Below are 15,924 nucleotides of genomic sequence, written 5' to 3' on the forward strand. Positions count from 1 at the left end.
AAGACACCATCTGTCTTCTCATGATCTGGCTGACCAATGGAGAGGGGGCCCGAAGGTGAGCTGGCTCAGGGGGGACCCCCAGGCCAGTTCAGGGCAGCCAGGAGTTGGGGCTGTCGCTGGAACGGCTGGGGGCAGGTCCGTCTGAGTGTGGCCTGCCCTGCTGCAAGGTGGGAGCAGATTGCATCAGGACCAAGCTGGGCGCCAGGGGCAGGAATTCCCGTGATGCAATGTCCACCTAACATTCCCAGCAGGACAGTTCTGGCCAAGGCCCCTGGGGCCTCTAGTCATGCCCTGAGGACCCCCCCCGGGGGCTGGGTGCTAGCGGGAGGCTGCGGAGCTCGTGGCTGGACCCAGCGCAGTTAGGTGGGTGGGAGCTGTTCACTTGCTGCCAGCCCAGCTCCGGAAGCTCTGTGCTGCCCCTGGCCCAGTTACCGAATGATCTGCCTTAGTGCACGTGGGGGACAGCTAGTTCAGCCCCTCCTCTGCTCTCCCTTGCCAGCCCCAGGCTGCCACCTCTAGGGCGGACTCAGTGCTTCATTCTTGTGGGAGGAAAGGGAGTTCGTGGAGCCCCCCTGGGGAGTGTGGCCACCGCCTGTCCTGGGTGCTGTCCCTGACTGTTTTTGGCTCTACTGCCTCAGCCACATCTCTAGCCCCAGGTTCTCCTGGAGGTCACTGCCAGACAGAATGGGAAGGAGACAGAAAGCTTCAGGCAGGCCATGCACAGGGCACCTGCCCACCCCTTCCCCGTGCCAAGGTCACAGGAATCAGGAGACCAAGGGACCATGCAAAGGGTGTGGTATGGAGCCATGGATGGGCTTGCGGATGGGGACAGGAGTCCAGTGGCCTGGCCTTCCCGAGTCATCTCAGCCGCCACCTCAGGGGGCAGGGGGGACTCAGGGAAGCTCAAAGCACACTCAGCTCTCTTGGCTCAGGAGCCCCCTGCTTACCTCATCAGGGAGGCTAGGCCAGAGCTCTACCACCCAGATGCCCTCAGCTGGCGCAGAAAACTTTATTAGTCTGGACTTTAAAATGACAGTGAGACTTCAGCAAGACGGTGTGGTTTTCAGGTCTGGCTCGAGGACCCCCTCTGGGCCTCCGCAGGCTGCCTGACTTGGGACATGGGATCTGCCAGGAGTGGGCAAAGCAGCACGGCCCTGCGGATGGGGGCACCCAGGCCCCACCATCTCAGTGGAGTGGGTGGCACGGATGTGGCAACCTGGCAGAGGGGAGCACAGCGAGAGCGGCTTTCTCCCCCTGGCCCAGGCTCCAGGCCCAAGCATCAGAACAGGCTCCCAGGAGCCGGTCTCTGCACCAGGTGCCAGGAGGTGTGGATGGGGTACGGACAATGGGGAGAGTGGATGGTGTGGCTGACGGAGTCTGGAGGTGTGGAGGGTGGGGAACGTGGATGATGGAGTCTGGAGGTGTGGACGGTGGGGAGTGTGGACGATGGAGGGTGTGGATGATGCAGTCTGGGGGTTGTATTTTTTTCTGCTATGAAGCGGGATGTGAACGCGGTCTCCTGCCAGGCATGAGGCTGCCTGGTACCCAGCATTTCTCCCAGCACACACCGTGCCCCGCTGTGCTGCCTTCTCCTGAGATTGCAGACCCAGGGGCTCAGTCTCCTCTCCCTCCTCAGAGCTGCCTCCCGCTAGCAAGTCCAATGCAGGGCTGAGTGGCACTGCCACAGCTCCAGGTGACAACGTTGCTGCTGGCTTGGCCACCCCAGAAGCCCTCCACAGCCTACCGCTCTTCTCATCTTTCTAGCCAGACCCTGAGCCTTCCCAGTCCCTGCTGCAGGGAGGGGTCTTGGTGAGACTCACAGCGCAGCCTGCAGGTCTCGTCACAGCCACGGGGGCTCCGAGGCTGGTGCCTCCAGCCAGGAGATGGCTGGCACAGGAACACACCCCACCAGGTCCCACCTGTGGCTGGGCGCAGGACGACAACTGGTGAGAGCAGGGCCTGGCTGGCGGCCGGGGGCAGGGAAGGCCTTGCACAGGCGCCGGGGCGCTGGGGCCCGGGTGTGGGGGGAACCCGTGCTGCACACGCGCCTCTGCCCCTGGCAGGGTCTGGGTCAGGGTGCGCGTGTCTGCACTTAGTTCCCCCCTGGGCCTCGGCTCCCCCTTGGTGACCGAGCACGAGGTTCGCCGCAGGCGGAGGGCCGGGGAGCCACGGGCGCTGCCGCCGGGGGCCCACGTGCAGGACATCGGAGCCTCGGTGGCCCAGAGCAAGGGGTGGCGGGGCGTGGTGTGGGCCGGCAGGTGGGCATGCTGGCTGCCCACAGCACGCGTGACCTCGTCCTCTGCGGTTCCCAGCTAGCTGAGGTGGGTGGGCATGCTGCTTCCTTTCTCTTGGGGCCCGCGTCTCCCTCAGGGGGCCAGGGCCACCGGCTCCAGTGCCCAGGGTGGCAGCAGCAGCAGCAGCAGCAGCAACGGCAGCTTTGGGGGCGCCAGGGGTGTGAGCCTGTGTGCAGCCGAGGTGCAGGAGCACGTGGCCAGGCTGTCCTGGGCACCGCTGCGGCCCTGTGCGGGCCCCACCTCCCCGGTGCCATCTTCGGCCGCAGGCTCTCCACACACCAGCCAGTCCCGGGCCGTGGACTGTGGGTACCCGGGTGCAGCCTCCAGCTCACCGTCCAGAACCTTCCAGTACTCCTGGCCGCGGAAGAAGTAGGATGCACCTGCAAAGAGGCGACAGGCAGTGGGGAGACAGCCATGCCTCCCAGGGGTCCCTCAGGCCGGGTGGCCGGGCCTGGCCCACGGGAGGCGCAGCTGGAGTGGGGGGGGCTGCCACCTCTACTTTCTTCCCCTTACACGGTCCGATCTAGGACCTGCACTGTGCAAGCTGCTCTAGGCAGAGCCCCACACGGCCACAGCTCCAGAGGGCGAAGCCCTGCAGAGGCTGCTGGGAGGCTGGGCAGGCACCGGGCCAGTGCTGATGAGGGAAGGCTCTGCGTGTGTGGCCATGGAAACGAACACACATGTGCGCGCAAGTATTTGATTTGTATCCGCACACACGTCTGTGCGTGTGTGAATGTGTGCCCACGTGTCTGGGATTGCCTTGGCAGGTGCAAAGGCCCGAGGCAGCGTGTTGAGGAGAAACACAAGAGGCAGGGAAGGGTGGATGGGGTGGCCTGGGGTGGCTGTGGCTAAGGAAGGGCGTGTTTATGGATTCAGGAATGCCCAGGCCTCTCGGGACCCCACGTGGGCGTGGCTGCCACACCTCTGTCCATCCAGCAACACCACTGTGACTCATGTTCTATACAGAGATGAGGAAACTGAGGCGGGGCAGCTGGGCCCACACCCAGCGCTCACCATCAGACCAGCGCATGGCATCGTCCAGGGTGCTGGGGACGCCCCTCCACGGGGGGCCCTGGGCGGGGTAGCCGGGGTCCATGCGCCGTGTGTGGTCGTCATAGCGCCAGTACAGCTGGTCCTTAAAGAAATAAGTCCTGTCATTGTGCGCCCAGGAGAAGGCGGCATCCACACCGCCCGGCGGGAGGCTGAAGTCGGAGATGGGCCGCGGGTATCCTTCCTCTACGTTATTGTCCTTAAACACCCAGTATCTGTCTCCTGGGGGTGAGAGAAAGAGCCAGGGGGCAGGGGCTCAGCTCGGCCCAGCCCACGGCCGGAGAGCTCCAGCTCTGCCCTCTCCTGTCTGTCGCCCTCACCGGGGTATGGGGTTCAGTGGCCACCCTGGGGTCATCCCCGCCGCAGGGCCCGAGCCCTCATGAACATGTACTGAGCCCCTACTGTGTACCTGGCAGTGGTCACCAGGCTACCGGCTACCCGTGCGTGGGGGCAACCACTTGGAGTGGGGAATGGAGACCTGACAAGCCACCGGCCCCAAGAGACTTTCTGGATCCTCCTGCTCAGTGCTCCACACGCAGAGTGGGGAGCTTCACAGAGGCCCAGCTCTCACACACTGGGGACTTCACACAGAAACGAGCCCCTGGAGCCTCTCCAGACACAGGGTCTGCAGAAACGTCCCATCCGATTCCCGAGCAGGGCTGGGAAGGTGGCTCAGCGGTGGAGAGCTCGCCTGGCATGCATGAAGGCCTGGGTTCCATTCCCCAGTACCACATACACAGAAAAAGCCAAAGCGGTGCTATGACCACTTCTTGTAGAAGTGATAGAGTGCTAGCCTCGAGCAAAAGAGGCCAGGGACACTGCCCCGGCCCCAAGTTCAAGCCCCAGGGACTGGCAAAAACAAACAGAAAAAGCACTATTTAGCCTTAAAAAGGAAGAAGACTAGCAAGGTATGGTGGAGCCCTGGGGTGGCAGGCAGCGGGCCGGGTGGTGGCCTTTGCTGCCCCTCCTCATTCGGGTCAAAGTCCTCGCCACTGGCTCTCGGATGCCTGGAGGACAGAGGTTCTGTCTGTGCCCACTGTGAACGGGAGGGGCCCGCGGCAACGCGGCAGGCACACAGTAGGCGCTCAACATACACCTGTCAAGAGCACAGGTCGGCACTGCGCTGCTCAGGGCACTGAGGCAGAGGGCGGGGAGGCAGGTCTGTGCGAGCCTGGTGGGCACGGAGGCAGGGGACGACCCCGGAACCCACCTTTGAAGAAGACGATCTTGTGGTCGCTGGCGCGCTCATACACGGCGTCCACACCGTCCAGGTGCAGCGGCAGGCCTCGCCAGAAACGGTGCATCTGGGCCGGCTGCAGAGACACCAGGTGCCGGTCCCTGGTCAGGCGCCAGAAGTACTTGCCTGGGGGCAGACGGAAGCTGTGGGCACCGCACTGGGCCTGTCCCTCCCGAGTCTGCCCCCGGGCCTTGTATTACCTTTGAAGAAGAAGGCTTCCCCACGGATCTGGGCCACAGCGTCGAAGTGCGTGGTACACCTGTGAGGCACGTCCTTCCTGCGGGCACAGAGCCAGAGCTGGGCCAGGGGCCTCAAACCCAGGGACCTGGGGAGCAGGGCCTGGGACCTCAGGGCGGAGCCATGGACACAGCAGTCAACGGGAAAGAGGGGAGCAGAATGAGCACCTCCTGCCGCTTCCCAAGCTACACAGGTGTAACCCCACACACAGCACTGCACTAGAGTTGGGGGGACCCCAGGTGTGAGCTGGTCCCTGTATGCCACAGCACTGTTGAGTGCAAGCCTGGAACCCCATTCCAGTTTCCCAACTCATCCCCACAGAAAGGGATCTGAGCAACGCTGCCAGCACGGCCCGCGGTCAGGACGTGTGAGTGTGCAGAGGGCAGCGGCAGAGGTGTGCTGAGCACAACGAGGCCTGTGCCATCAGGGCAGGGCTGTGGGGCTCTGGCTTACGGGGTGCTAGACCGATTGCTGGGGGGCTCTGGCAGCAAGGGGGGCTCCTCAGGCTCTGAGGTGTCCAGCTGGGCTGTGGGGGACACGGACTCCCGCACACCTGTGGAGATGAGGAGACAGAGGTGGAGCTCAGGCCCACCCTCCTTCTCCTCCTCCTTCTCCTCCAGCCGGGTCTGCTGGGTGGGTTGGAGGGCAGGCCTGGTGCCTGCCCGCTGCTCCACAGGGAGGCCAGCCAGCATGCCAGGACACGCAGCGGCGGCAGGGGCGCCCTCCAGGTGGTCCCATGCTCCTGGGGCACAGCTGGAGCCGACAGCAGGCCTCTGGCCCACAGTGAGCGCTGCCTCCAGAGGGACGAAGGCCACAGGGCCACGAAGAAGCCAGAGCTGCCCACTCCTGGTGTGGAGCGCCAGGGGCGCCTCCTGCCCTCCAGGCCCCAGGCCCCGCGGGCTCCACGCTCACCATAGAGCTGCCAGATGCGCACGCGGTCTTCGTACGGCAGCCCGTAGCGCAGGGGGTCGCCCACGGGGCCCCGGTAGTACGGCTGCATGATGGAGCTCGAGGTGGCGACGTGACTCAGCCCGATGGCATGGCCAAACTCGTGGACAGCCACAGCAAACAGGTCTATCCCGTGGGCATCTGGGGACAGCGGCTGTGAGGCAGCGGCCAGGGCCTCCTTGGCACATGGGGCCCTGCGTGGTCCTGGCTGCGCTCGGGGGCCCCCTCGTGGCCCCCCCTTGGGGGCTTGTCCCCTCGTGTAGGGGAGGTGCTGCTGGCAGAGTCCCAAGGTCCTGGGGTCAAGGGTGACCGAGGCTGCCAGGGTGTGCATTGACCTTCTGGACCCCAATGAAATGAGTGGGCTCCCAGCTCTGCCAAGTGGGGAGGGCCTGGGAGGGGCCCCGCTGGGCGAGGCAGTGCCGCCCATCCACAGGGGATAGGGCCCGGCAGGCCTCAGGACATGGCTGCTGGCTGGGGAGCCCCCCAGACAGGGGTCTTAAGCCAGAGTCTGGGGGCTCTGCTCTGTGGGTCACGGCCACATCTCCTCCCACAGGGCTGTGTGCGAGCTCGCGTGGTCAAGTCCAGCTGTGGGGACCTGGGGGGGGGGAAGAGGAGGGGGAAGTGGGGAGAGAGGGGGAGGAGAGGGGGAGGGGGATGCGGAGGAGGAGGGGTGCACCACACCCACCTGAGGAGCGGAAGGTCCAGGCCTCCTCCTCATCAAAGTGTGTGTCCCCCGCGGTGTGGTGGTCCCCTGGGGAGAAGGCGTGGGCCACCGTGCCTCCGGGGCCATCGAAAGGGTAGGCGTCGTCGTGGTCGGCCCTGGAGAAGTCGATCTGGATGTCTGCGGCGCTGCCAGCCACCTCGTGGAAGTTCAGGGGTGTGATGTCGCTCCAGACTTTGAGGGCGTAGTACATGAGCGCCCGCACCGTGTCCCTGCCCAGCGGGGAGTCGCGGGGGAAAGTCCGGACTCTGGGGGGGTCAGAGAAGAGCGCGAGCCGTGGAGGGCAGCCGGCTGGGGAAGAAGAGGGCTCCGTCCGGCTGCCCTGAGCCGCGCGGCACCCGAGCCTCCTCTGAGTGGCTGTGCTGTCGGGCGCTGTGGAGATTGCCCGCCCTTCCCTCTGCAGGCGCAACCTGGTGCCCTGTAGGGACCCGAAAGCGCCCTGGAGCAGCAGCCATTATACCTGGGTCTGTAGGCCTGGGCCGCTCAGGGGTTCACCTGTGCCCCTCGGGGCTGGCGGTGGCCCTGGGGACAGCGGAGAGTCCAGCCAGCTATGCCACAGCCATCTGTGTCCTGCCAAACTTCTGTGCTCTGAGCAGGACTTGGCCTGCATGGAGGGGAGGGGAGGCGGGCGGCCCTGAACTCCAGGATGGGACGGGGACGGTGGCAGGAGCCGGGGAAGTGCCCGCAAGGCCTGGTCCCGCCCACACTCTGGCATGGAGTGAATCCAGCCACCGTGGGCACAGGCCTGCCCACACCCACCTCCACGACAGGTTTCTCTTGTTCCACTTGGTGGGCGACACCGCCTGGCGCCTGGTTGGCTCCGGGGCCACGGCAGGCAGGTCTGGGAGGGAGCAGCGTGGGGTCTTCATCAGGGCCCGCGTGGGCTCATCTGTGGGGTGGGCAGGGCTCAGTGGGCAGGCCTCAGCCCCCGCCCAGCTGGAGACGCCAGCCAAGCGGGCCCGTGGGGATCTGAGGGTTCGCATCCCTCCCTCTCCGCCCTGGGCCGGGGGCAGTGAGGTCAGCAGCAGGGCCAGAGCAGCTGGCAGGGGGTGTGGGGGGGGAACCAGAGCCTCTCCTGCTACCCCTGCAGAACTGACCCAGGGTGCCAGTGGCCTGCAGGCCCCCGAACTGCTGCATGGCGGCAATGGCTCCAGACAGCTCCTCCCGTGTCTGCAGCTGCCCCGTGGCAGGGTCGGCAGGGGGCAGGTAGCCAAACCTGCTCAGCCACTCCTGGGGGTGGAAAGCAGGGTGAGGGGCCTAGGCAGCTCCTGCAGCCACAGTGCCGCTCCTCGTTTTCTGGGGATGAACTGGAGAGAAGAGTCTTAAGGACTTTCGGGCGCCTGGGCTGACTTTGAACCCGGATCCTCAGATCTCAGTCTCCTGAGTAGCTAGGATTACAGGTGTGAGCCACAGAATTACAATAAGACACACAACAGTAAATCACCTTTATAACAACGAAGAATAAAGCTAAACACCAGTGGCTCACACTTGCAATCCTAGCTACTCAGGAGGCTGAGCTCTGAGAATCATGGTTCAAAACCAGCTCAGGTGGGAAAATCAGTGAGACTCATCCCCAATTAGCCACCAGGGAGGCAAAGGTAAGGTATCATCCTTTTAGGCCAGCCTGAGTTTAAAAACAGTGAGACTTTGCCTCAAAAACATACTAAGAGAGCAAAAGGGGCAGAGGCCTGGCTCAGGTGACAGAGCCCCTGCCTAGAAAGCACAAGGTAAAATTGTAATATTGTCAGAAAAAAGAAGGAACCAGAATCGAAAGGATTTTAAACGCAGCCAGGCTCTGCCGTGGGGTCCAGACGAAGGCCCGATGCCTTTGGGGGGCCAGGGAGAGCTGGCGGAGGCAGGCGGCTGTGCGGTGGGACTGCGCTCCTGCGCTTCGGCCAGCAGGTGGCGCCCTGCCCACGCCCGCTGTGGCACAACAGGAAAACCACCTGGCACGGACCTGCTGTGTGGACCCCAGGGCTGTGGGGATTCAGGGTTTCTGAGTCCACTCGCACCTGTTCCTGCGTTGAGAAAGGCCAGCCCAGCGTTGGCTTGCCAGAGGCCCAGGCAGAAGAAGATCTACTGACATTGTAACGTTCTCCTTCCTAACTGGCCCACACGGCCTGAGAGGGAGGCGACATGGACACCACCTGGGCTGTCAACACGGGCAGTGTGGGGGGCATGGGTTCCACCTCCCAGAATGCCCCTGGGCCTCAACTGGGGACAGGCCACCCCGGGGTGTGTGGTTTGCACCCTCCTGGACTGGCAGGTACTTTGCACGTGAGGGCAGTGAGCAGGTAGCCTGCTCAGGTGAGGGTCCAGGCTGGCTAAGGGGCAGAGCCGTGGGCCTGAGACACCCAAGGACAAAGAGCATGGCCTCCCCAGGGCCTGGGGTGACAGGCTGGCCTCCCAGGGGTGGCACCGTGACGCCCGTGCCCCAGCTGGTGGTGGTCTGCCCTGAGCTTCTCTTTAAAAAGCCGTCACATTTTCAAGTTTGCTCCTGCACAACTGTAGAAAACACGTGTGCATGCTCGCACATGCGCTCAAATCCAGGGGCGGCTGGCACAGAGCCCTGAGCTACCCAGGTCAACTCAGATACCCTGAGCGGAGCCCCCCCCCAGCCTCCCCGACTACGGGTGGGTCTGACGGCGTTTGGCTGTGCCTCACACGAGCAGTTACACATCTTGCCTCATGAAGCAGACCCCTCCTGTGCCACCGGAACCACGGAGCCTGTGCTCCCTCCCACACCCCCCAAGCTGCTCCAGAGCAAGGGCCAGCAGCCCAGCAGAGGCTGACCTGCGGTGGGCTTGGGCCGAGAGCACACAGGCGAAGGGAGCCCCCAGGCCTCTGCACTCCAACCCAGGTGGAGGAGCTGGAGGCAGGGCCCAGCCCCTGGAGAGGGCCCTGCAGCCCAGGATGGGTTCCCATCTCCCAAAAGCTGGCTGGGTGTATTATTACTACTGTGGCCTGGTAGCTAATCCATCTGAAATGTCAAACAAGGCTAATGGACTGATGAGGTGGCAGTGAGCCAGGGGCCCTGGCTGCCAGGCTGAGGGCTGCACAGAAGTTGGGGTCCCGCCGAAGCCTGCATCTCAAAGGCGGCAGTCGTGGCAGTCTCTGTCCCCCCACCCTGTCCCCAGGCTGCAGACCTCCAAGGCCCCTGAAGGGTCCACCCTGGCCCTGCCCCAGGGCTGCCTGATTCCTGCCCGGCCCTTCCTCTCTGTCGCAACAGAGCCAGACCACTGTCTCCAGGGCAACGGAGGCGGCAGCAGGCAGGCGCCGAGCACCGCATGCCAGGCATGGGGTGAACCTTCCGGAAGGCCGCTGGGGAGGGGCCAGGCAGGAGGGAGCCCTGGCCTGGGTCAGGACTGTCACGGGTACGGGGGCCACCCATCAGCGGGGTCCAGGATGTCCCAGAGGTGTGTGCCATTGCCTGCCCCGTGTGGTTCACACTTTATGGCTCCAAGTTTCATGGAAACATTTGTCACCATTTGACACAATGTGTGTCTTTTTACAGCTCTAATGAGGCACAATGCACATGGCATAAAACCTCCGACGATTTCAGTAACTTTATAGGGGAGTAGACACCACCTCCAGGTCCCCCCATCCTCCCTCCCGCACTGGTTTACTCAGCTGCTTCCCTGAGCTGGGCCGCTGGGCATCCAGGCTCCCCACTCGTGCTGGTGCCTCCTTCAGCCACTGGGTGGTCTGGCAGCCTGTCCCACACCCCCTCAGCAAACCCACCAGCCTGGTCACCAGCCCGATATTGCAGGTGAGGAAACTGAGGCGCAGAGGTCTTGAAGGTGGCCGACTCCCCTCCCCACAGCATCGCACGGTGGCATTGCACAATAGGCATGGAGGTGGGCGGGAGGGGGGGGCAGAGCAACGTGTCCAGGGTCACAGAGCGAGCCCCGGTGAGTGAGGAAGTGTCCAGGGTCACAGAGCGAGCCCTGGTGAGTGAGGAAGTGTCCAGGGTCACAGAGCGAGCCCTGGTGAGTGGGGAAGTGTCCAGGGTCACAGAGTGAGCCCTGGTGAATGGGGAAGCCGGGGTCTGCTCCAGGCCCACGCCTGACACACCTGGCGGGCCCACAGAAGGGCTGTGGGCGAGGCCGCCTGCTGGGCCGGGTGCTGGCTGGGGCGGCCCCAGGCAGGGGCGTCTGCCTGCCTGTCCTGCTCCCTTACCGTGCCCGGCACCGGGAAGCCCAGGCCCGCTGCACGGGCGTGGGGAGGTGGGTGGAGGGAGCACTGCCACCCCCGTCCCAGCCTGGGGAGGAGAGGGAGCGGGGCGGACCGGGCTTCAGGATGGGGCGCTGCGCTGCCCCCGCCCCTCACCACCCAGCGGGGAGCGGGGCTACGGGAGGGAGGTGCACGGGGCACAGGGGCCGGGGGCCGGTGTGAAACTGCAAGGAAGGGCCCGGCCTGGGCATCTCCAGGGGCAGAAAGGAGCAGGGGGTGGGAGCTCGGGAGGGTGGGCGGGCGGGTCGGGGGCTCAGGAGGGAGGGAGGGTGGATTGGGAGCTCGGGAGGGAGCTCGGGAGGGAGCTCGGGAGGGAGCTCCGGAGGGAGCTCCGGAGGGAGGGCGGGCGGGTCGGGGGCTCAGGACGGAGGGCGGGCGGGTCGGGAGCGGGGCACGGGAGCTCAGGAGGGGCACAGGACTCCATTCCTGCACCACCCCAGGCTGCGCCCAGGGCTGCCGGGTGAAGGTCCCGGGCGAGGGCGTTGAAGACAGCCTGGCTGCCTCGGTGTGGCGCAGGGCGCAGGGCTGTGCGCCCAGGGCACTGGGGAGGTGGCACGAACGGTCCGCGCGGGCGCCGGGGCGATGGTGGGGGGACCGAGGCGCTGCCCCGGGCCGGAGGGGCGAGGGCGGGTGGCCGGCGGGGGGTCTGCGCTCCCGTCCAGCGCGCAGCCCGGGCTTCCCCGGCTCCCGCCCGGCTCCACAGCGGCGCCGCAGCCACGGCACGCGGGTGCGGGCGCCGACCGCGTCCCTGACGGCAGTCCTCGCGGATCCCGGGCGCCCGGGGCCCTGGCGCGGACGCGGCGGCGGGAGCACGGCGGCAGCGCCCCGCGGGCCCCGGGCCGGGCGCTCGAGGAGTCCCGGGCGTCACGACGCAGGGCGCCGGCAGGGGGCGCCGCCCACCGCGAGGAGCGGCGGGCGGGAGGGCGCGGGCGGGGGGCCCGGCTCCCGGGGCGCCGGGGCTCGGAGGCTCGTCCCCGCCGGCTGGGACGGCGGGGCGGCCGCGCCGCGCCAACTTCCCAACTCCGCCGCGCCCGGACCCGCAACTTGGCCGGGCGGGGCCGACCCCCACCCCGCCGGGAGCCTGGGCGCGGCGCCCTCGCCCGCACGCCGGGACCCGCGCGTGGCCGGGCGGCTTCTCCCCGGACCGAGCCCCCGCCCGCCGCGCCCCCGCGGGGCCGGGCTCGTGCCCAGCAGAGGCGCCCCGGGCCGGATCCCGGGACCTCGGCGGACCGGGGCGGGGGAGCCCCACGCCGCTGGGCTTGGGCTGCTGGTGGGGGGCCCGGGGAAGCCAGGCCGCCTTCGTGGAGGAGGCGGAGGAGGCCCGCCGCGGTCCGCGTCCTCCCCGCCCCGCGCGCGGTCGGGACCCGGCCGCACGCGGCCCCCACCCCAGCCTCGGATTCCCGGCCGCGGAGCGAGGTCCCCGCGCCCGAGTGCGCAGCGCGCCGGGCGCACAGGTGTCTCCCTCCGCCCCGCGCCGCCCGCGCCGCCCGCGCACTCACCGCCCCCGGGCTGAGGTCTTCGGCGCGGGGCGCGGGCGCGGCGCGGCCCCCGCCGGCCGCCAGCGCCAGCAGCCACAGCGCCAGCGGCGGCAGTCGGAGCCCCGGGCGCGGCGGGCCGGGCCCCCGGGCGGCGCGGCGTCCCATCCCGCGCTCCGGGCCGCGGCGGCGCGGGTCCCCACGCCCGCTCGGGTCCGCGCCCGCTCCGCGCCCGCTCCGCTCGGCGCCCCGCTCCGCCGGCCGAGCCGCGCGCCCGCCCCGGGGCGGGGCCACGCGGGACGCTAATAAGCCACGCCCCGGGGCGGGGCCACGCGCGGCCGCTAATGAGCCACGCCCCGGGGCGGGGCCACGCGCGGTCGCCTTAAAGGGCCCGCGGCGCCCGGCGCGCGCCCGGGGGTCTGGACGGCCCAGCGCCCCGGTTCTCACTGGTTGTGGAGGCCGCCGCGGCCTGCGCGACGGGCGGGCGCGTGGGGGAGCCCGCGGGCCGCGGAGCCGGAGGGGCGGGAGCAGGGAGGGGGGTCGTGGGAGGGAGGGGGGCGTGGGAGGGAGGGGCGGGGGAGGGGGAAACAGCCGAGTTAATGGAGTGGCTTGGAATCACCTGGTCAGTTGCTGGGGTCTGCGAGGCACAGGCATGGGGAGGGGTTGGGTGTGGGGGTCTGGACCTGGTGGGGAGGGGTTGGGTGTGGGGGTCTGGACCTGGTGGGGAGGGGTGGGGTGTGGGGGTCTGGACCTGGTGGGGAGGGGGTGGGGTGTGGGGGTCTGGAGCTGGTGGGGAGGGGTGGGAGTGTGGGGAGGGGGTAGGGTGTGGGGGTCTGGACCTGGTAGGGAGGGGGTGGGGGTTTCGGGCCTAGGCCCGAGGTCCGGCAGGCAGGGTTGGGCCAGGGAGGGAGGCTTGGCCATCCTGCAGTTGTTAGGAGCAGTAGTGCAGCTGGCTCCTGCTCTGTGCTTACACCCACAAAACTTCCCTCTTCACAACTGTCACGAATCCCGGGGTGCAGACACAGGCCTGGAGGAATGAAGTCATCTGGGCTTGGCTCAGAACCCCAGCAGGTGCCCAGTGGGGGCCACAGGCAGATCTCTGACTCGCTTCTCTGCCTGCGCTGTGTCCCCAGACCCACCCTGCTGTCAGGCTCACTTAGGACCCCCCACCCTCTCGGCCTGTGCTTGGGGCGGCTGCACTCCTGTTTCCTTGCTCCTTGTGTAGACCCTCCTTGCCACACCCTTTCTAAAGACCTTACTCATCCACCATCTGCTCCATCTTCATCCTTCACTGCCTGTCTCTCTCACAGCAGGCCAGCACCAGGACCAGCCCGGAGCAACAAGCAGAGTCACAGTGATCTATCAAGTAGAATTAGCTTGTGGTGAGCCATCTCCTTTATTCTCCCCTCTTGGGCCCAAGCTGACCAGAATTTGGTGGCCACAAGCCGTCTATTTCAGACTCCTGCACTGCTGCCCCCAGGGTCACTGGGATGCTCCCAGCTGCCAGCTGGGTCAGGTTCATGCCCTGGTCACTGCAGCAGCAGTCTGTTTGTGCCGGGTGGTCTCCAGGGGGCGGAAGCTTTGGCACAGGAAGAGCGACAAGGACCATTGGGTTGTGACCAAGGCCGGTGGGATGTGCAACAGACTGGCACCAGTCTGTTGGCTGAGGTCCTTCTGCCCTTCCACAAAGGGAACAGTGGCCCAAAGATGCTCTTCTTCCAGGGGTGGCAATCCTGAGCTTTTGAGTGTTCAAAGCCTAGGGGCTGGAGTGGCAGAGCCAAGGCTCCGAGCTTTAAGCCCTGAGAGTTGGGGGCTGTTGCCCTAGCTTTCGCAGGCACAATTACGGCCGTCGATATATGGTGGCCCATTATAATCCTGGGTTTGCAGCAGCAGCATTAGTTACTGTTGCATGTCCTCAACACCTCTGGTGTCAGGAGCCTGAGATGGGCCACTGGCAGTGCTGTAGCCCTGCACCCAGGCTGTCTTGGGGTGCTGAAGGCTTGGCAGCGCCCTTGTCCTCGAGTAGCCAGGGGCTGCAGCTTCTTCTCTCCACCTCTTCTCAGCCTCTGTCGTCTTCTCATCTTGACTCTTGGCTGTCACCCACCTTCCAGTTTTGCCATCTCATGGTTGGGCCTCACCCACGTTCCTGTCATTTACTGCCCTGGACAGGCTTCATTACTGCCACTGTCACCATGGCAGTCACTTCCCCCACTCTACTGCTGATGAACACATAGCTGGATCTAACGCTACAATTTCAGGGCAACTCCCAGCCCACCCTCCTGAGTAGGGTGGCAGGTGGCTTGCTTATATAGCCAGAAAGGGAGCAGGGCGAGTTCTTTCTACCAATCCAAGGAGACCATGCAAACGAAGGACTGTGTCTGCACCAATCACAGGAGACCATGCAAACGAAGGACTGTGTCTGCACCACTCACAGGAGACCATGCAAATGAAGGGCTGTGTCTGCACCAATCACAAGCCTTCTGCTGGGGTACCAGGGGAAGGTCTCCCCCTCTGGCTGGGTGGAAGTGGCTGCAGAACCACTTAGAGCTCACTGAGGCTTGTGATGGGGGCATCTGGGCTGTCTGTCTGTCTGTTATGGTCGAGGCTGGACCAGAGCTGTGCTCCAGCAGCAAGCAGCAAGCAGCAAGCAGCTGTGAGGCCGTGGAGAGTTCAGAGCAGCTGGGATGCCGGCAGTGGTCTGTTTGGTTATAGTCCTGCTCAAAGCAGCCATGACGCCAAGCAAGGCCTAACATCCCACGTTAGCTTATGTAAAGGACACATAAACAGGACAAGGGAGTGCTTACAATGAAGGTCTTTTATGCTGTGATTTAAGTGTTTAACTCCCACCTCAACCACCTAAGGCGAGGTAATTCTCTTATTTGTCTCACTCTTTGCTGACATGACAGTGGACAGTATTTGTGGGTTTGGAGCTCAGGGGTCAGAAGGCTCAAACATGATGGGTCTGGGGAGACCATAGCCCAGCCCTGGAACCTAGCACTCCAGGGTCCACTTGTGAATCAGAGTGCCAACAGTGCACCACATACCTCCTTATCTGTTCTTGGGTGTGACAGAAAATCCAAGTCAGATAGGCCCGAGGACCACAGGCGCCACGAGGCTCACCTCGTTTCAGATACTGACCCCTGGACCATATGCTGGCCTGGGTCTTGGTTTCATCTTTCTCACTGCACTAGCTCCTGCCTCATTGCCGTCTTCAACCCATAATGCCTGATGGCCCCTGCCACAAAACCACTTAAAAGTTTTGATTTAAGAAACTGGTGGGCTGGGAAAGTGGCCTAGGTAGAGTGCTTGCCTTGCATGCATGAAGCCCTGGGTTCGATTCCTCAATACTATATGAACAGAAGAAGCCAGAAGTGGCACTGTGGCTCAAGTGGTAGAGTGCTAGCCTTGAGAAAAAGCAGCTCAGGGACAGTGCCCAGGCCAAATGCAAGCCCCAGGACTGGCAAAAAACAGAAAAAAGAAAACAAAATTAATGGTGGTAAAATGCACGCACTTAGCATGGTTACGTGTCTGAGGCACAGGCCTCAGGTTTATTCATACTCTTGAGCAGCCATTACTTCAGCCCAGTGAGCACTTTTCCTCTCCCCAGATGGACACTGTGCTCGTCAGATACCAAGTGCACAGCCCCTGAAAGCCTCTACAACCTGGCACTGAGGACCGCCCGAGGGGGTCATGCGCTCTTTCATCTCGGACACACCTGTTCTCATGGTA

At 65.0% G+C, this 15,924-nt stretch overlaps 1 protein-coding gene across 1 annotated transcript; it reads right to left on the reverse strand.

Moving 5' to 3' along the window:
• Positions 1–1,440: 1,440 nt before the first annotated feature.
• On the reverse strand, positions 1,441–12,363 carry Mmp17 (matrix metallopeptidase 17). The gene is made up of 10 exons (XM_090319864.1): positions 12,220–12,363; positions 7,585–7,717; positions 7,247–7,376; positions 6,452–6,735; positions 5,731–5,907; positions 5,272–5,371; positions 4,782–4,858; positions 4,555–4,707; positions 3,309–3,566; positions 1,441–2,674 (listed from the first exon to the last, which is right to left on the reverse strand). The coding sequence occupies exons 1-10, from the start codon at positions 12,361–12,363 to the stop codon at positions 2,367–2,369; spliced, it is 1,764 nt and encodes a 587-aa protein (XP_090175990.1). The 3' UTR covers positions 1,441–2,366.
• Between the last annotated feature and the right edge of the window lie 3,561 nt (positions 12,364–15,924).

Source organism: Megascapheus bottae, chromosome 28, assembly GCF_031878675.1.
Source record: "Megascapheus bottae isolate mThoBot1 chromosome 28, mThoBot2.hap1, whole genome shotgun sequence".
Lineage (NCBI taxonomy): Eukaryota > Metazoa > Chordata > Mammalia > Rodentia > Geomyidae > Megascapheus > Megascapheus bottae.